This window comes from Myodes glareolus, chromosome 13, assembly GCF_982192425.1.
Source record: "Myodes glareolus chromosome 13, mMyoGla1.1, whole genome shotgun sequence".
NCBI classification, from domain to species: Eukaryota; Metazoa; Chordata; class Mammalia; order Rodentia; family Cricetidae; genus Myodes; species Myodes glareolus.
This window is the reverse complement of record NC_142038.1, coordinates 65,013,689-65,034,741: the sequence shown is the minus strand read 5'-3', so window position 1 is coordinate 65,034,741 and position 21,053 is coordinate 65,013,689. Positions and strand designations below refer to the sequence as shown.

General features: G+C 35.8%; 1 protein-coding gene across 1 annotated transcript in view; it reads right to left on the bottom strand.

Annotated features, from left to right (window-relative positions):
• The window catches only part of Ccdc178 (coiled-coil domain containing 178), a 362,700-nt gene that overhangs the window by 315,165 nt on the left and 26,482 nt on the right, over positions 1–21,053 (bottom strand). Inside the window, exons 5-7 of the mRNA XM_048442360.3 lie at positions 20,314–20,400; positions 2,318–2,457; positions 288–310 (exon numbers count right to left, since the gene is read on the bottom strand). Of these exons, the coding sequence (XP_048298317.3) occupies positions 288–310; positions 2,318–2,457; positions 20,314–20,400 (250 nt within the window). The remainder of the gene's footprint in view (positions 1–287; positions 311–2,317; positions 2,458–20,313; positions 20,401–21,053) is intronic.

The following is a 21,053-nucleotide window of genomic DNA, read 5'->3' as shown; positions in this document are numbered from 1 at the left end:
TGATAATCTAGTTTGATGAGCTGCTTCTTTAATGGTTTTCTCCTTGGTTGATGTCCATTTGTGCTGAAGTCTAGATTGCTGACTATGTTCACGTCCACATGAGAACTCTATTCCAACCATCCATCCATGCCTCTCTCTCCTTCAACTTCTCCAGTTCCTTTCCCATGTTTTAATATCTAACATGGTAAATACTGCTTTCAGTTTTCCTTTCTTTCTGAAATAAAATTGGTGGTTACCAAAAGTTCAAAATTTTAGAGGAAAATAAAGGAGCAATTGTGGTTTCTTACCATTCTTCGAAAGATGCTTCAAACTGTCAAAACAAAAGAACTCAATAAAAATCATAATTTAAACACCTCAAAAGGCAATTGTTGAATTTCACTTAAAATCTACTTAAATATTAACTAACTGATGAAATTCAGTTCTTCACTTCATATATTAGATCATATTATAGTCTCTGCTGTTTCATGAGATCTCTGTGTGTGTGTGTGTATCTCAAGCCCAGTTCTTTTTCATTATTACAAGATTTTTAGCATTTTTTAAAAACCTATCTTCGGATAGTTAACTTAATATTTTTAGATGCTTCCTAAATATTTAAAATCATGGTAGAAGCCTGATGAACTGTATTAAACAAAGAGACAATGTTAATCTCAGTAGAGTTCATGCTGAATTAAATAATATTGTGGATTAGTCAGCCTAGGACAATAATGTGGAAGACAAAGATAATTACTTACTTGTAAGGAAAGCTATCCAGGAAATATTCTCTATCATTTGCATGGTCCCTACTCTGTGGAGAAATAAAATATACAGAAAACGTAACCTAACCTCCATTCTGAAGATATTTCTTTCCAAGGTTGTCATGACTTGAGCTTAAAACATCACTGAGAGACTGTTTATGTTCCCAGATGATGGAGCCTTTAGGAGATGGGAGCTCTCTGGAAAAAGCAAATCCAGCCACAGCAGTTGCCCTATTGCCTTTTCTACGCTGTCATTACAAAATGTGTCTTAAAGTATGAACCAAGGGAAATACTTATTGTCTTAAGTTTTTAGGTTATGTACTCTGTCATTGGTGGCAACAAATAGTCTTCTGGCTGAACAAGATGCTGAATTATGTTAAAATATAAATTACCATGTGTCACTGCATAAGAGCATTCAACAGTAGTCTAGGCATTAAAAAGATAAAAAACAGTAAAATATGTGGTGTGGCTAACATTAGGATTTCAATAAACAGTACCTATAGTAATAGTGTGCAAGGCATCTGCAGATCTGCTTTTATCATTTTAATTAATATGGGTAATTGAGAATTAGAATGTATATGGAATGGTTAGCACACACCATCCATAAATATACTGTTCTATTTCTTTAACTATTATTTCAGACCAAAAAAAATCTATCTGCTCTGTGATTTTTATTTAAATTAAAGCATATTCTGATTTGGAGAGATGTTTAGTCAAAAGAGGTGTTTCCATAGAATAATATTAAACATTATTATCAAATAATAATGAGTATTATTATTCACAGTAATAGCTCATTTGTGTGCACTGGGATCCTTCCTCTTATGGCACTTGATCTAGCACACTGTTAGGATCTCTTAGCCCTACCTAAAGTCACACAACATGTCTTTTCAAATCCTGTGATCTTAACCATTGAACTAATACCTCTCAAAACAGATAACTTTCTAGAGCAGAACATTGTTTTGGTCAGATCCAGGGACCAAAATAAAGGAAAGAAAGGAAAGATTTGTAGCAGTTCTACTCCTCTGCTTGAACAACATGTGTTAGTCCAGGATTTCATTTTAGTAAGAAATAAGAGAAGTTTTTGGTTCTTCAGTAAGTCATTCCTAAATTAAATGATTGCAACTTGCAAAAAGTTCAATATAGAACTTCTTTTAGAATAAAAAAGGCAGAATTTGACAGGTTAACATGACCAAGAAAAAACATTATATCTTCATCAATAGACCTATTATATTTTTTAGCAATAAAATAACTCATTTAAAAGAACATATTGTCTTTTCAAACTAGAAATTTACTTACCATTTAATTGGTTTACTTACTCCTCATTCCAAGATGTGAATTATATTTGACTTTCAGTTATATTGTCTTATGGAAATGACAACTTATCATGACTATTTATGTTAAAAAACAAACAGGAAAAATCTATTTAATGACGTAATTGAACCCTCTAGTGTGAGACTATCAAAACACGTCTAGACTAGAAGATTAATCTGCTATAATTCTGAGTTTTGCATAAATTCTCAAAATAATCAATAACCCCTTGATATGTATATAATTTATCCCCCAGATTTAAGTAGATCACCTACTTGTTTCAAATGCTCCTGTATTTTGGATTCTACATCCTCAATGTGGGCAATCATTTTGTTGACACATGGTGTAGGGATGTTTACCAAAGTACAACTGTGCCGTCGACTCGGATAGCTGAAGTAGATGCCCTTGTTCACCTCTAAATGGTAGCAGACAGTGGGAGAAGTCATGGAGTAGGTACAGAAGAGCAGCACATTGTTACATTCCAGATGTACAACAATATTCTACTATATTTTCCTTGGTACTCTACAAATCCAGCAGATATGTCAAAAACACTGAATAAAATTTCGAACTTCAAATGTTCAAATAACATAACCTCTTAGGTTAAGTAAATAATATAACAAATTGAACCATATAAGCTCAAATGAAATGGGGAGATGGCTCAGCAGCATGAGGACCTGAGTTTGGGTCCTCAGGACTCATGTAAATACTGGGTAAGTGTGACTCCTGTCTAGAAGTCCAGCATCTGGAATACAGTTGGAGGAGCTGAAGAAGAAAGCTCCCTAGCTAGATGGGCTGGAATCTATGAGCTCTGGCTTCAGACAGGAACCCAGTCTCATGGACCTAGTGGAGAATGAGTGAAGGTGACACCCAGTATCAACCTTATCCCTCCACACTTAAGAATGCCCGTGTATGTGCACACATATACACATATGCACACATATACACAAAAGAAGTGAATGCAATCCACAGCATTGTCAACTAAACATTTAAGTAAGAAATTTAAAATGACAGAAAAAAACCAGTTTATCCATTCTTAAAATCCATCCCAAATCACTATTTAAAATGACCCTAAAGTACATTTTTAATTTGCCCTTCACAGAGATCTCTCATCTTCCTATGTAACTAATGCCCCTCCCTATGTACTGAAGAAGTTCCTCTCGGAATCTAGCATGGGTTGCTCCTGTGGGAAAAATAAATAAATAAAAGCAGGTTTCTGTAGTTGTACCAAAGAGTTCCATAATAGCCCAGGATGGAGTATAACAAAGGTTTATTTATCTGGGGATAAACTCACAGTAAGGGTAGCGATCCACAGTCCTCTGTGTATGCTGGGAACTTGAACTGAATCCAGCAGAATAGAGGGCTGTGTATAGGCCCATATTTCTACATGGTGTGACAGCCAGGCTCTTAGGCCATAATTAGTACCTGAAGTGGTCATATAACCTTCCAGACAGGCTGTCACTACCCTAACCAAAAGTCAGGGAGTGCGCTGCTCCATATCTGTAATTTGAGGGATGCCTGAATAGAGACTCTAATGTGATTGAGCTAGCATACAGAACAGGAATATGTGAAAGCAAGCACAGGACGATGTGGATATACCTAAAGCCATTAACCTTGTTACCTAGGAAACAGAATGCTAATATACTTCCCCCTTAGTTTACATTTTGGTATAAAGACCTTCTGGAGAATAAATGAGGGGAATTCTTCAGCATGTGAACTCGGGATTTTAGGAGGAATTATTAAGAATCTCACTCCCCGGCAGGCAGGGAGATTTCTGGCCAGCAAAGGGCACTGATCCTGTAGCAGAAGATACTACGGAGGGCAAGGTAGGACTGCAGTCAGGGAGATTCCTGGAGAGCAAGGGGCGCTGATCCTGTAGCAGAAGATCCAGCAGAGGGAAGAGCCATTGGAGAGCATATGAAGGAAGAGATGGGCAGGCGCCAAGGCAAGAATTCCTCCAACAATCTGAAAAACAACATGAAAACACCAGATCCCAGAGATCTTACGACAGAAGGACTTGAACACCCTATTCTGGAAGAAGTGGAAAACAATGTCATTATGAAAGCAATAGAGTCCCTTAAACAGGGTATGAATAACTCAGTTAAAGAAATGGAAGAGAAAATAACAAAAAGATTGAAGAAATGAGTAAAGAAATGGAAGAGAAGTATAACAAAATGTTTGAAGAAATGAGTAAATTTGTAAATGACACCCTGGGAAACCAAGAAAAAAACAATCAAACAGGTAAAGGAAACAGTTCAAGAATTGAAAACTGAAATGGAAGCAATGAAGAAAACACAAACTGAGGGCCGGCTGGATATGGAAAATCTAGGTAAACAAACAGAGACTTCAGGAACAAGCATAACCAATAGAATACAAGAGATAGAAGAATGAATCTCAGATTATGAAGACACCATAGAGAAAATAAATGCTCTGACCAAAGAAAACAGCAAATCCAACAAATTCTCATCACAAAACATTCAGGAAATCTGGGACAGAATAAAAAAAAACCAAATCTAAGAATAACAGGGGTGGAAGAAGGAGAAGAATTGCAGATCAAAGGTCCAGAAAATATATTCAACAAAATCATAGAAAACTTTCCCAACCTAAAGAACGATATTTCTATGAAGGTTCATGAAGCATACAGAACACCGAATAGACTGGATCAAAAAAAAAAAAAGTCCCCTCGCCATATAATAATCAAAACACAAAACATTCAGATTAAAGAAAGAATATTAAGAGCTGCAAAGGAAAAAGGTCAAGTGACTTATAAAGGTAAACCTCTCAGGCTTACACCAGACTTCTCTATGGAAACCATGAAAGCCAGAAGATCCTGGATAGAGGTACTGCAGAAACTGAGAGACCATGGATGCAAACCCAGACTACTATACCCAGCCAATCTATCGTTCACTATCAACGGAGAAAACAAAATATTTCAGGATAAAAATAAATTTAAACAATTCGTAGCCACAAATCCAGCCTTATAGAAAGTAATAGAAGGAAAATAACAACCCAAGGAATCCAACATTGCCATCACTGCCTACAATAACCCAGACATCTAGCGACCCTTCACAACCACAACTCAAAGAAGAGAAACACACAAACTCTACTACACACATACACACAAAAATAATAAACAGAATCAACAACCACTGGTCATTAATATCACTTAATATTAATGGACTCAACTCACCTATAAAAAGGCACAGACTTAGAGACTGGATAAGAAAACAGGATCCAACATTCTGCTGTTTACAAGAAATACACCTCAACCACAAAGATAGACATCTACTCAGAGTAAAGGGTTGGGAAAAGGTTTTTCAAGCAAACAGACCTAAGAAACAAGCTGGTGTGGCCATTCTAATATCTAACTAAATTGACTTCAAACTAAAATCAATCAGAAGAGATGGAGATGGACATTTCATACTCATAACAGGAACAATTCATCAGGAGGAAGTCTCAATAGTGAATATCTACACCCCTAATATAAAAGCACCCACTTATGTAAAAGAAAAACTTTTAGAACTCAAGGCAGTCATCAAACCACACACACTAATAGTAGGAGACTTCAACACACCGCTCTCACCAATGGACAGATCAATCAAACAGAAACTCAACCGAGAAATAAGAGAATTGCTAGAGGTAATGAATCAAATGGACTTAACAGATATCTATAGAACATTCTACCCAATAAGGAAAGAATATACCTTCTTCTCTGCAGCTCATGGAACCTTCTCGAAAATTGACCACATACTCGGTAACAAAGCAAACTTACACAGATACAAAAAAATATTAGTAATCACCTGTGTCTTGTTGGATCACCATGGAATAAAGTTAGAATTCAATAACAATTCGAATACCAGAAAGCCTACAAACGCGTGGAAGTTGAACAGTCAACTGCTAAATCACCCCTGGGTCAAGGAAGAAATAAAGAAAGAAATTAAAGTCTTCCTTGAATTTAATGAAAATAAAGACACAACATACTCAAACCTATGGGACACTATGAAAGCAGTTCTAAGAGGAAAGTTCATAGCACTAAGTGCCCAATTAAAGAAAACGGAGAAAGCATATATTGGAGACTTAACAGTACACCTAAAAGCTCTGGAAAAAAAGAAACAGACTATCCCAGGAGGAGTAGAAGATTGTAAATAATCAAACTGAGGGCTGAAATCAACAAAATAGAAACACAGAAAACAATTCAAAAAATCAACGAAACAAAAAGTTGGTTCTTGGAGAAAATCAACAAGATTGACAAACCCCTAGCCAAACTAATCAAACAGTAGAGAGAGAACACTCAAATTAATAAGATCAGAAATGAAAAGGGGGACATAACAACAGACACAGTGGAAATTCAGAGAATCATAAGATCTTAATACGAGAGTTTATATGCCACAAGGTTGGAAAATGTACAAGAAATGGATTGGTTTTTAGATAAATACCATTTACCAAAGTTACATCAAGACCAAGTGAACAATCTAAATAGACCTGTTAGTCGTGAAGAATTAGAAGCTGTTATCAAAAACCTCCCCACCAAAAAAAGCCCAGGACCAGATGGTTTCAATGCAGAATTCTACCAGAACTTCCAGAAAGAGCTAATACCTATACTCCTTAATGTATTTCACAATATAGAAACAGAAGAATCATTGCCAAACTCTTTTTATGAAGCTACAGTTACCCTGATACCAAAACCACACAAAGACACAACCAAGAAAGAGAATTACAGACCAATCTCACTCATGAACATTGACGCTAAAATACTCAATAAAATACTGGCAAACCGAATCCAAGAATACATTAGAAAAATTATCCATTATGATCAAGTGAGATTTATCCCAGAGATGCAGGGCTGGTTCAACATACGCAAATCTATCAATGTAATTCATCATATAAATAAACTGAAAGAAAAAAACCATATGATCATTTCATTGGCTGCTGAAAAAGCATTTGACAAAATTCAACACCCCTTTATGATAAAGGTGTTGGAGAGATTGGGTATACGAGGATCATACCTAAATATAATAAAAGCAATATGTAGTAAGCTGACAGCTAACATCAAATTGAATGGAGAGAAACTCAAAGCCATTCCACTAAAATCAGTAACACGACAAGGCTGTCCACTCTCTCCATACCTCTTCAATATAGTGTTTGAAGTTCTAGCAATAGCAATAAGACAACATAAGGGGATCAAGGGGATTCGAATTGGAAAGGATGAAGTTAAACTTTCGGTATTTGCAGACAATATAATAGTGTTCATAAGCGACCCCAAACACTCTACCAAAGAACTTCTACAATTGATAAACACCTTTAGTAATGTGGCAGGATACAAGATCAACTCCAAAAAATCGGTGGCCCTCCTATACACAAAGGATAAAGAAGCAGAGAGGGAAATCAGAGAAACATCACCTTTCATGATAGCCACAAATAGCATAAAATATCTTGGGGTAACTCTAACCAAGGAAGTGAAAGACCTATTTGACAAGAACTTTAAGTCCTTGAAGAAAGAAATTGAGGAGGATACCAGAAAATGGAAAGACCTCCCCTGCTCTTGGATTGGGAGAATCAACATAGTAAAAATGGCAATTCTACCAAAAGCAATCTATAGATTCAACACAATTCCCATCAAAATTCCATCAAACTTCTTCACAGACCTTGAGAGAACAGTAATCAAGTTTATATGGAAAAACAAAAAACCCAGGATAGCCACAACAATCTTATACAATAAAGGAACTTCTGGAGGCATTACCATCCCTGACTTCAAACTCTATTACAGAGCAACAGTATTGAAAACAGCTTGGTACTGGCATAACAACAGAGAAGTCGACCTATGGAATCGAATAGAAGACCTGGGTATTAACCCACAAACTTAGGAACACCTGATTTTCGACAAGGGAGCTAAAGGTATACAATGGAAGAAGGAAAGCATCTTTAACAAATGGTGCTGGCATAACTGGATGTCAACCTGTAGAAGAATGAAAATAGATCCATATCTATCACCATGCACAAAACTCAGGTCCAAATGGATTAAAGACATCAACATTAATCCGTCCACTTTGAACCTGATAGAAGAGAAAGTGGGAAGTAGTCTACAAGATATAGGCACAGGAGACCAGTTCCTAAGCAGAACCCCAGGAGCGCAGACAATAAGAGAAGCAATGAATAAATGGGAGCTCCTGAAACTGAGAAGCTTCTGTAAAGCAAAGGACACTGTCAGTAAGACCAAAAGGCTACCTTCCGACTGGGAGAAGATCTTCACAAACCCCTCATCAGACAAAGTTCTGATCTCCAAAATATACAAAGAACTCAAGAAACTAGACACTAAAACTCTAATTAACCCAATTAAAAAATGGGGTACTAAACTGAACAGAGAATTCACAACAGATGAACTCCGAATGGCCAAAAGGCACTTAAGGTCATGCTCAACCTCCTTAGCGATCAGGGAAATGCAAATCAAAACAACTTTGAGATATCATCTTACACCTGTCAGAATAGCTAAAGTCAAAAACACCAATGATAGCCTATGCTGGAGAGGATGTGGAATGAGGGGAACACTCATCCATTGTTGGTGGGAATGCAAACTTGTGCAGACACTGTGGAAATCAGTATGGCGGTTTTTCAGGAAAATGGGAGTCAACCTCCCTCAGGACCCAACAATTCCACTCTTGGGAATATACCCAAGAGATTCCCTATCATACTACAAAAGCATTTGTTCAACTATGTTCATAGCAGCACTATTTGTAATAGCCAGAACCTGGAAACAACCTAGGTGCCTCTCAATAGAAGAATGGTTAATAAAGGTGTGGAACATATACACATTAGAGTTCTACTCAGCGGTAAAAAACAATGACATCTTGAATTTTGCATGCAAATGGATGGAAATAGAAAACGCTTTACTGAGTGAGGTAAGTCAGACCCAAAAAGAGGAATATGGTATGTATTCACTCATATGTGGATTCTAACCATAATTAAAGGTCTTTGAGCCTATTATTCGTGTTCCTGGACAAGCTAAATAAGAAGGTGTACCTGATGAAAATCATGTAGCTATCTGCCTGGAGATTGGAAATAGACAAGAGTCCCAGGTAACCTCGGGTGCATTGGGGGGGTGGGAGGGTTGTTGGAAGGGGAGAGGGTTAGAGAGAAGGGAGTAGGGGAGGAATGGGGAAAGCTAGGTGGACTGGGATGGGGGGAGGGAGGAAGGATGGATATGAGATCAGGGAAGAATATATTTCAACTAAGGGAGTCATTTTTGGGTTTACAGGAGACTAGATTATAAATGGGATCCCAGGTCCAAGGAGATCCCCAGATTGTTCTCTGGACAGAAGAGAGGGTGCCTGAACTGGCCTAGGCCCATAACCATACTGATGAATATTTTGCTTATCACCATAGAACCTTCATCTGGTGATGGATGGAGATAGAGACAGAGACCCACATTGGAACACTGAACTTAACTCCCTAGGTCCAAACGAGAAGCAGAAGGAAAGAGAACATGAGCAAAGAAGGCAAGATCAGAGAGAACCTTCATCCCAAGATGGATGGCGATACAGACGGAGACCCACATTGGAGCATCGGACTGAGCCCCCCAAGGTCCAAATGAGGAACAGAAGGAGGAAGAAAATGAAAAAGGAAATAAGGACTGCGAGGGATACAATGGGACGGATCTAATGAGAGTTTACCAAGTCCAGTTGGACTGGGACTGAACGAGGACGCAATCCAACCAGATTCTCTGAATGTGGCCGGATTCTCTGAACGTGGCTGGCCCGGAGTCTTTCTGAAAAGTCATTGACAATGGCACTGGGACTTGTTTCCTCTGCATATACTGGATTTTGCGGATCCAGTCTGTCTGGACACTCACCTTCCTGGACCTGGAGGGAGGCAGGAGGAACTTGAACTTCCCACTGGGCAGGAAACCCTGACTGCTCTTAGGGATGGAGAGGGAGGAGGAGAGGGAGTGGGGGGAGTGGGAGGGTGGTGGGAGGAGGGGCAGAAATGGAAACTTTTATAATTTAATAAAATTACTTTAAAAAAAAGAGTTTTCTGTTTAGGTCAGCACTCAATTTTTTTATTGGATTATTATTTGAAGCTCTTGCAAGAACATTGTAAGAAGCTGCACCATTTCTGCTAGCTAAATTGGAATCATTTTCAGCATTTTGTAATCCAAAACAGATCATAAAGTGGTGTTATCAGCATAGTGGCATCATATGAAGCTGGTGGAACTGTTGTTGTGGGACCCTATCTTATTCCTGGAAACTTTAAAGATTATTGTAGGAAAATTTATTATTCATTGTGGAAAACCTCACTCTCATTATATGTATCTTACCCTGCAGAGAATATTGGTTTCATAAGTCAGAACTCTCTTGGCTTGTTAGTTCTTTCTAGATAGCTATGTTTTATATTTTAAGCATGTAGATGTACAAGGTCTCTTGAATTTTTAAAGATGGGCATTTTCCTGTAAAGACAAGAATAGAACTCTGTACCAGCCCTTAGGGGGTTTTCTTATAACAAATGCATTGTCATCTCTATGGATGAACTATCATTTCTCTTTATCAGGAGGTTTCTCCTTTTCAAATCAAATCTTGATTAATTTTAATGGTATTCATAGCTTTTCTTCTCCTGTGGAAACAAGAACAAAATCTCTTCCGCAATGTAGCACAGTTCCTGGATTCCATTCTGAGGTCAACATGTACTTGAGATACACTGACTGATTTTATTTTGAAGTTTTTTCTATGGTCCATTGTCTCTCTGCAATCATTGTTCCCTTATCATTAGCATTAAGAAAATCCAAGTAGGTAAAGCACTATGCACTCTATTTCCAGGATATTTTTTATCCCTTTTTGTTTGCTTAGCATATCCTTTATAGTTCAATTTGTTGTTTTGATAACTGTCTGACCTGTAGGATTGTAATATTCTTTATATTTTAATAAGCAAAAAATTGGTTCATTTGCTTAGAGACATATGCTGGACCATTGTCAGTCTTTATTTGTGCAGGTATACCCATGATGGCTATAACTTCTAGTAAATATGTGATTATAGAATCAGCTTCTCCTGAACTCAAAGGAGTTGCCCATTGGAAACCTGAGTAGTTGTCAATGGTGCGGTGTACATATTCTCATTTTCCAAATTCTACAAAGTGGAACACACCCATTTTTCAGATTTAATTCCTTTGCAGGTAGTTGTGTTTGATAATAATAAAAAAACCAAGCAGGATATCTTATAATCTCCTTAACTTGTTGCCATGTAATAGAAAAGTCCTTTTTTTAAACCTTTGCTATTGATATAATTTTTTATGAAATTCTGAGGCCTTCAGCACATTTCCAAACAATAATCCATCAATTTCTGCATTTCCTTATGCTAGAGGACCTGGTAGACCCATATGGGATTTAATGTGTTATATGTATGTGGGACAAAGTCTATTTATGATTTTATCTTGAACCTGAATAAATAATGAAGTAAATTCAGTATCAGCTGGTATAAATTTAGTGGTTTTAATATGCAAAACAACTCTTTCTGCATATTGTAAATCAGCAACTATATTGAGAGGTTCTTTTAAATCCCTTTGTACCATGAGAATAGCATAAAATATTGAATTTTGGACAGAATTATTAGGGCTTTGTTCAACTTTATTTAAATCTTCTGATTTTCAACCTGCCTTTCCTGATTTATTTGCATCAATATAGAAAGTAGGGGCTCCAGTTATTTGTGTGTCATGTTCAATGTGAGGAAGATCTAATTAGAACTCTTTAGAATAAGTTTAATTTTATCAATGTTAGAATAGCTGTCATTACTCTTTCCCACAAAATAGTACAAACTCTTTGCCAGAGTTCATGGTCTTTCCAAAATTTGCTAATTTCATCTTAGTAAAAGCTACTATAAATTCTTCTGGGTCTATTCTTGCTAATTGATGCAGTCTCAATTTTATTTTTATAATTAAATCAGATACCTCTTCCACATAAAGTTTTAATTTTTGCCTCAGTTTATATGGTAAAAATATCCATCCTAAGATAATATCTTCCCTCTGTATTAAAATTCCTATGGGGACTATTTGGATGGTAAAATGACCTGACGCAGTTCAGATTCAGATTCACATGATCCACATGTGCCTCTGTAATTACTCTTTAATTAAAGTCAATTATTTATCAGCTTCAGCTGATAATTCACTGGGACTGTTCAAGTCTTTGTCACCAAATAATATTTTGTTTAAGTAAATTATCTAAACAGCTTTTATCCCAGAAGTGGGCTATAGATTGTAAATGTCTCTTAGCAATCTTTGGAAGTCAATAAGATTCTATAATAGATCTCTCCTAATTTTGCATTGCGGTCCTAATTTTCTGTAAACCTATTTTATAACCTAGATAACTGATTGAATTTCCTCTTTGTATTTTTTGAGGAGCAATTTGTAATCCCCAATGAAGCAAAATTTTCTTTACTTCTTCAAACATTCTTTCTAGGGTATCTTTATTTGAATCAGATAGCAAAATGTTGTCTATGTAATGATAAATTATAGATTCAACAAATTGCTTATGTATTACTTCCAATGAATGACTTTCAAAATTTTGGCACAGAGTAGGCTATTAACATTCCCTGTGGGAGAACCCTCCATTGATATCTTTTAGTAGGCTGAGAATTATTATAAATAGGCACTGTAAAGGCAAATTTTTCTCTGTCTTTTTCTTGCAAAGGTATAGTGAAGAAACAATCTTTTAAATAAATAACTATAAGAAGCCATCCTTTTGGAAACAGGGAAGGCAAAGAAATTCCAGATTGTAGAGAGCCCATTGGTTGAATTACCGTATTAACATCTCTTAGATCTGCCACCATTCTCCATTTTATACATTTCTTTCTAACATCAAAACAGAAAATTTCCACCGGCTGGTTGATTCTTCAACAAGCTGATCATCTAGTTGCTTCTGTACCAGCTGATCTAAAGCATTCAGTTTCTTTATTGTTTGAGGCCTTTGTTTAACCCACATAGGTTTCTTATTTAACCATTTTAAATGTAGGGCTGTTGGTGCCTCTGAACATTTGCTAGTTGTTTTGTGTTTTTGTACAGCTTGAATGGTTGGTGACTGTTCTTTATAGTACCTTATAATACCCTTCCCAGGAACATGAGTTGGTTTATGTTTCATTTCTGACACTAAAGGAATGTTAATCTAGGTATACACTGCTGCAGCAGATTACAACTCAATAGATTCACTGCTATATTGGCCACATATGACCTTAGCCTCTCTGTCCTACTTGCCTTATGCATTCAATACATCTTGTGCTTTGTTTTTCTTGAGGTAGGATCCCAATTCCTAGGAATTGAACATTTGCCTCCTGAAGAAGCAAATTGGGATGCCAAGACTCTGCAGTAATAATAGTCACATCCACACCCATGTCCAATAATCCTTCAATTATAATGTTATTTATTCATACTCTCAGTTTTGATCTTTAATTATTTATAGAAGTCTGCCAAAATATATGTTTCCTATATTCTACTGGAGTTTTTAATTCATCCTTTATGATTGTTCTATAATCCAGAGCAGTATGTCTTTTTACAATAGGCAGCCCTTCTTCTAGGACATCTAACTTTAACTGAAGCCAATCATGTGGAGTAACTCTATTTCTTGAAAGCCAATGGCTTTACCACTCCATAACATACGGTAAATGCATTCCAAAAGATACTGCTTGCTTAATATCTTTTACATCTTTGATTCATATAGGTTCCTATTTACATTCTGTATATCCGTTTGGATATTGAGTATTTGCTGGTTTTTCAGAGGCAATAACAGGGTAAGTAGCTAAAACTTTTGGAAAGTCATCTCTGACTCTGAACAGTACCAGAAATGCTAAATCCTTTGCCTGCACCTACTCTTCTTGCCTACTGCTTCTGACAAATTCCTCAATCAACTCAAATCTTTTTATTACTATCTTTAGTAAAACCTGAGTCTCTTGACCTGTGGATATTTCTAATAATTTCATCAAATCAATTCATTTTTGGTTCTCATTCTGCACATCTGATTCAAAGGTTTTTAATTTTTCCAATTTTATCCAATGATATTTTCTCACCCTTAGAGATTATGCGGATGGCATATAGATTGCCTTCCTGGAGTGATGTTTTATCTGCTAACTTATCATAATTTTTAGTAGATTTTGATTATCAATTTCAGCAATATGAATTCTTTCAGATAACTTCTTATTACCAGTCTATAAAGACTGCATCATTTCTAAAAATTTCTCATTCTTGACTCTGTTATCAAACCATTTCTCTAAAAGTATATAATATGAAGAACAAAACTAATCATCACCATGATTACAAAAATATATGTACCAGGTAGATCATAAAGCTATTGCAGAAATCCATTCATAGTAGAAACAAAAAGGTTGTTAAATTCCTGGATGTTGATGATGTCTACAATTATCTTGGGGTTGGTTTACAATTTTCAAATTTATTTATTTATTTATTAATCAAATTAACTCCATTATAATTTTCAGAAAATTGTTGTAATTATAAACCTTGGATGAACAGCAGATGTAGCATTTGTGGCAGTAAGGCAGGTCTTAGATCAGTACCTGAATTATCTGAGACTTAGAATTATTTACAAATTTATTTATAATAGCCTCTTTCTATAAGAGCAACCTCTATAAAAAAGACACATCTGTTCATTTAGACATGAAAGTATTCATTCTACCCAGTGTATTGGATTGTGTGTTTATACTGCTAACACTCACCGGCTGTTTAATACTTCACACTGGCTAACATTTTTGAGCCTAGAAAGTGTATTGCACACATGAGACCAAGCTAAGAACCTCTAATACCACATAGATGACTCAGGCTTAGAGAAGATAAGCAAATTCAATTCAGAGAGCCGGTAGATGAGAGAGCTGAGTTTGCTCTACATTTCCTTACCTATAAGCTATACCATAAGGATGATTTAATATGTTTAAATTGTAGGAATAGAAAGGAAAATACTCCTAGGTTATATTCTTCTGAACATTTCAAACATTTCACATATTGCTTGTTATTGAATATTTGGATGTTCTTTCAAGATTATTAGTGCCACTATTCTGATGTGTTTTAGTTGACTTTGAGTACACTCTGAACATAGAAACTCTGTGTTTATTTTGTGTGTGATATGATCCATGTTTCCTGTTTAATTCATAAATAGATGAATATGTTTATCTCTATGATAGTCAAAGAACCAAAGAACAAGCTGAAAAAATTGAAAATGACATATTGATCTTCTATTCAAACATCGTGCTAAAGACATGATGCCCTTTGTAGAAGTGAGGAGGTTTTGATAGACAGTTAGCAAGCAGACAGTTGCTATTATAGTCAAAACACTTGATTTGCTTCATTCAGTGCCAGACAAATGAGGATCAGAAAAACTCATTCCAAGTACTTCTTGACTTGGTGCCATGCTTAGTCTCATTTTGTGAGACTAATCAATTTACTTAATATTCTGATGAAACGGGATAAAGATTACAATGTAATGAAGTAAGGGAAAGGAAATAGTATGGCATTAAATTGTTGCCAAAATTTGGAAAACACATGACATCATATGTAGAACAGGGTAGACCCAGAATTAGGTTCTTATGGCTGTTTTTAATCTAATATGTGCATGATAGACTTTAAGACTTTCCATCTCCTTTGTGTTTTCTAGTGTATAAAGGTACTATGATACAACCCAAGGATTTCTGAGCATGATACAGGTTCATGTGCATCTGTTGTCTCTGCATGGTCATTTGTTAGAATCTAACAAGACTTCAGATGTCAGCCCTCTCAATGGTGAATAATTTGGCTGTTAAGATTTTGCAAGATGAATTCATAAATTTAGTCCAGTATTAGCTGATGTATATCCATTGGTGTGGGAGGTTCTTCTGTCTCTGTGTTACTTTTCTTAGTTAATGAATAAAGAAACTGCCTTGGCCTGTTGATAGGGAAGAACATAAGTAGGTGGAGAAGATGGGATTGAATGCTGGAAGAAAGAAGGCAGAGTCAGAAAGATGCCAAGGAGCCGCCACCAGAGATAGACATGCTAAAACTTTGCTGGTAAGCCACAATCTCATGGTGATGAACAGATTAATGGAGATGTGGTAAATTAAGAGGTAAGAGTTAGCCAATAAGAAGCTAGAGCTAAAGGGTCAAGCAGTAATCTAACTAATACAGTTTCTTTGTGATTAATTTGGTTCTGGGTGACTGGGATAAACAAGTGGCTCCTTCCACAACTCTCTCCTGCAACATCTCCATCTTATGCAGACTGTGCAGAGTCAAGATTCTAGGGAGGCATGCTCAGGATATGTTCTCACTGATTATGAACATGTTTCAAACTCTATTCATTTGTTGTTTTTCTTTATTGAGATATGTTTTCGATATGTATTCCACATTAGATTAAATTTATGGTGATTCTTCAGCCTCTATTCCCTGACTATAATTATAAGCACACCCACCATTCCCAGCCCCTAACTCCAGTTTTCTTGCTCAGAATCATCATTTAAGTAATGACATTTTCTTGGCCATCAATTAGATTGTAGTTGTATGATCCTCCACAATAGGAATATTTCATCTGAGATAAGACCTCACTGGGGGCAAATCAAACTGAAACCCTGAGTTTATAAACTACCACATCTTCATGCTCTGTGAATTTGATCCTCATGTGATTTACACATCCTGTTCCTGATAAGTCCTCTTTTGATCACTGCTCTCCATCTGCATTTAATATGTGCTTATTTAATGTTCATCACTTTGATGATTCTTTTACCTCAACACTCTTAGAAAAAAATCAGTGTAGTGTCTTTTCACACTCTCTTGTTCTTCCTGACTTAATTTTCTTCGAAAGTATGAAACAATTAGTGCTCTTGATTTTAAAAAAGAACTTCTCTACCATGTGAAGCCTTTGTTGTAGACAGATCTTCCATCTTCTGTGGAGAACAGGAGACCTTGTTCTTTTTCTGAGAGCAGAACCACATCAGACTGGGGCACCTTGCACTGGGTGGCAGAACAGCATGGCCAACTTTCAAATTGGAGCTGACTAAAAACTGAACTCCAATCTCATCCCACATACAGATCTCTCATCCCTGTTGACTTACTCTGGTCCTCTACAACAGGCTCTTTAAAATCCGAAGTTTCAAAACATTCAGTATTTCTTCATTCACGTAATCACAGGTCTTTCGATGACTTTGCCTGAATATGTCTCTAGAACTCTTACTCAGTTTCTCATCACTAGTGCATCTTTTCAGGTAAACAAACCTCCATTGTCTCTTCTTCTAATTATGACTTCTGTAAACATATTAGGATATGGCTCTTCCCAGTATGAATTTCTAGTTCTTTAGACTGGGAGTGAACTAGTTATAATTTTAAATTTCCCTCTATCAGAAGTGATCAGGTTACATCTTTTTCTCTACTTATCATCCCCGCAAAGTTTTTGTTACATCTTATTTTCAGTGGCACTTATTCCGATACACACACATGCACACACACATTTATCAAAAACCATGAACCCAGATATTTAAAAGGGGCAGATGATAAATATATTTAAATTTATGTTGATAAATATGATGATCTTATATTCTAATGTCAGAATTCAATACAATACTTGTATCATTTTCTTTCTTTTTGAACCCACTCAACTCTCCAAAGTTCTATAGACAGATATTTCTTGAAGTGGGACCAGCAGGAAGCTCAGATGTTGAAGGTGCTTGCCACCAAGCCTGATGACCTGAGTGTCCTCCCTGGGACAAATATGGAAGAAGAGACTAATCTGATGCCATTAAAGTTGTTCTCTTACCTCCACACACATGCTCCAGCATATATCCCCTGCCTACACACACACTAAACATTGCAAAAAAGGAGAACTATTCTCTTTAATAACTTTCCCTAATCTATTTCTCATTTCTCCATGAATAAAAAGTTGATAGTGATTAACTACGTTTCAAGATAAAGTTTTTTTGGGTTTTCTGTTCTTTGTCTCTTATTCTATTTGATTCTTAAAGTTTGCATTCCAGAAAGTCTAGCTAGAGGTAGACTTGAAGGCTCCAACCTCATTTGAAAACTCTGTATCTATAAAATAAACTCTGTTTTCTTCTACTCATAACCAACTTCTAAAACAACTGAATCGTCTTTTAATCCACCTCCCTGCCTTTTTGAGATGGGTCTGCATTTGTATCTCAGGCTTATCTCAAAGTTACAGCAATCTACCTGCTTCAGCCTCTCAAGTGCAAAGGTTCTTGTCTGTGAATGCCCTATTTCTCATTTTCCTCGTGCTTGTTCCTATAAGCACTGGTCCAACAATAGGTCTTAAATGTTTGTAGTATTTATGGAATTCTACACAACCTTCATGATATTTATCAAATGTCAGTAGTATTCTGTAGCTTTTTCAGATTCTTTCTTGATTCTTCCTAGATCAATACTAAAGACTTATAAGATCATTGATCTAGGAAGAATCAAAAAAGGATCATGTAATGTCTGAGAAGTTAAAATATAACTATTGAACACCATGTGAAAATGGATTACATGGAAAGGTTTTGACCATGTGACATTAGGCAAGAAGCTGAGAAATAAGGCTCAACTCTAACTGTTCCCTGACTGTGGCTTGGTCTTTTCCCACTTTATTTGAACCAACTTCTCATGTTTGAATCCAATTTGTACTGTGCTTCCAGTAATTTTTTTCTATATTCTGCTGTGCTTGCAAAAATCAACTCCTCACTTTATCAGGCAGGTTTATTCATTAATATTCCACTCATCTCTCTTCTTACTTTTAATGTTTATCTTAATGCTTGCAGACTATATACACTTACCTTCTGCAAACTACTGAAGATACTTCTTGTTGGTGATATTTACTTGGTGTCACCTGCAATGAATATTTTTCTAATAATCTATTTAGGTATTATTTCTGTCAAAGGAAAAAATTGTTGTTTACACCCACATTTCATTTGACATACAAGGTTATACACCTCTTATAAGGATTATTTTTTCTTTCTTTTTAGAATTGGGAGGGTAATCCAGGGAATACTGAATCCACCAATCTTTATTTCTTTTTTCCATGTCATTTTAAAAACTGTTTTTATTGAGCTATATATTTTTCTTCCCTTTCCCTCTCCTCCCCTTCTACCCTCTCTTATGGTCCTAATACTCCCAATTTACTCAGGAAATCTTGTCTTTTTCAACTTCCCATGTAGATTAGATCCATGTATGTTTCTCTTAGGGTATTCTTTGTTGCCTAGTTTCTCAGGAGTTGTAAATTGTAGGCTGATTTTTTTTTTGCTTTATGTCTAAAAGACATTTATGAGTGGTTACATATGATATTTGTCTTTCTGGGTCTGGGTTACCTTACTTAATATGATGTTTCTAGATGCATCCATTTGCCCATAAACTTCAAGATGCCATTATTTTTTTCTGCTGTGTAATACTCCATGTGTGAATGTACCACATTTTCGTTATACATTCTTAGATCTAGGGGCATTTAGGTTGTTTCCAGGTAGTGGCTATAACAAATAATGCTGCTATGAGCATAGTTGAGCACATATCACAGATTCAGGGAGAAGCCATGTAATTGCCAAAGAAGGAAGATGCCAGATGCCAGCCAGAACCTTACTGGTTGGTAATAGTTGTGGTAATTCTCATATTAATAGAAATGGATTCATTTAAGATACAAGAGTTATCTAGAAATATGCATGATCTATTGGCCAAACAGTGTTGTAATTAATATATCTTTAGTGTGAGTATTCGTGTCCGGGTAGCTAGGAAACAAATGAGCAATCTCCATCTACAGCTGATTATAGGCAAGAAACTCTACCAAGATCATAAAATTATATTCAAGATTTGTATTAAATAGAGAGAAATGAAAAGCCCACAATGGTAACATATTCACATTTTATTGTGTTAAATTGTAAATCCCCAGAGTAAAAGCTTCCCAAAGTCAAGGTTAAAATATATTCATCCTCTTACCCATTTTCACATCTTTCCACATACAATATTAAAAACACATTTATACATAAAGTACAGACAATCTTTCTAGGTTTTGCAAAAGTCGCTCACCAGCCAACTGGTGAGCATGGTTCAGAAGGGGCAAACCTTCACTCATTTCTGAAATTATATAACAATCTCACCATCTGGGATGGTCATCGTCTATTCATGATTGACAAACTATATAACAATATTGCATTCTTATTAAGTATCATTCTAGGTTAATAAGCACATGTCATTTATTTCTTAGTAAAAACATAGTGTTGTCATAAACTAGTGAGTGAGTGGACACAAACATAAACTTTGCTGTTGTCTATATGATTTATATTCAGCCCTTACCATCTGTATTTGTTGCTTTACTTTCATAAAGATGTTCTGCTTCCTTGGAGATGCCAAATCCTGCCAACCCTTGCAATCTGGCATTTTCTTTAGAAAATAAACACAAGCATTTCAGTGTGCTGTTCATACACAATTTGAAAGAAGTTATACAATATAAAAAAGCTAAGAAGCTACATTGCAAAACTGCTCTGCTTAATATTCTATGCTATAAATATTAAGGGATAAAGTGGGGATTTTTTAAATGTTTTTACTGTTATACAATTGGCTTAACTCTCTTAAGAAGGCATTCATCAAAATGGCAAAATGTTAGAAGAAAGCACATTTGTTACTGCACACTGAAGAAACTAGTTCAGCTCACACTATTCAAAGAGTAGCAAGTCTACTTTGGGGTATATTTTTTAGAAGAAATTTGTGTATTATTACAAAATAAATATTTTAGGTGTGAATGAAATTTCTACATCAAGAAACTGTCAATTTGTACCACCTTTCGAAAGAGGAAATATAAAGAGGGGGAACCTTACAAGCCACTTTAGAATCCCCAAAGTATTTAAAAGTTCTCACAGATAACACATAGTTTAAGAGCATATTATAAAATTAAACACATCTATAAAATAAGCAAGCACAATCTCAAGTTTTGTTCAAAAATTAGTTTATAATTTCAGTCACAGAATATAAAGTAGAAAAAATGCTCACCACAAAAAAAACTAATAGAAAAAATTCTATACACTTTCCATTGTATG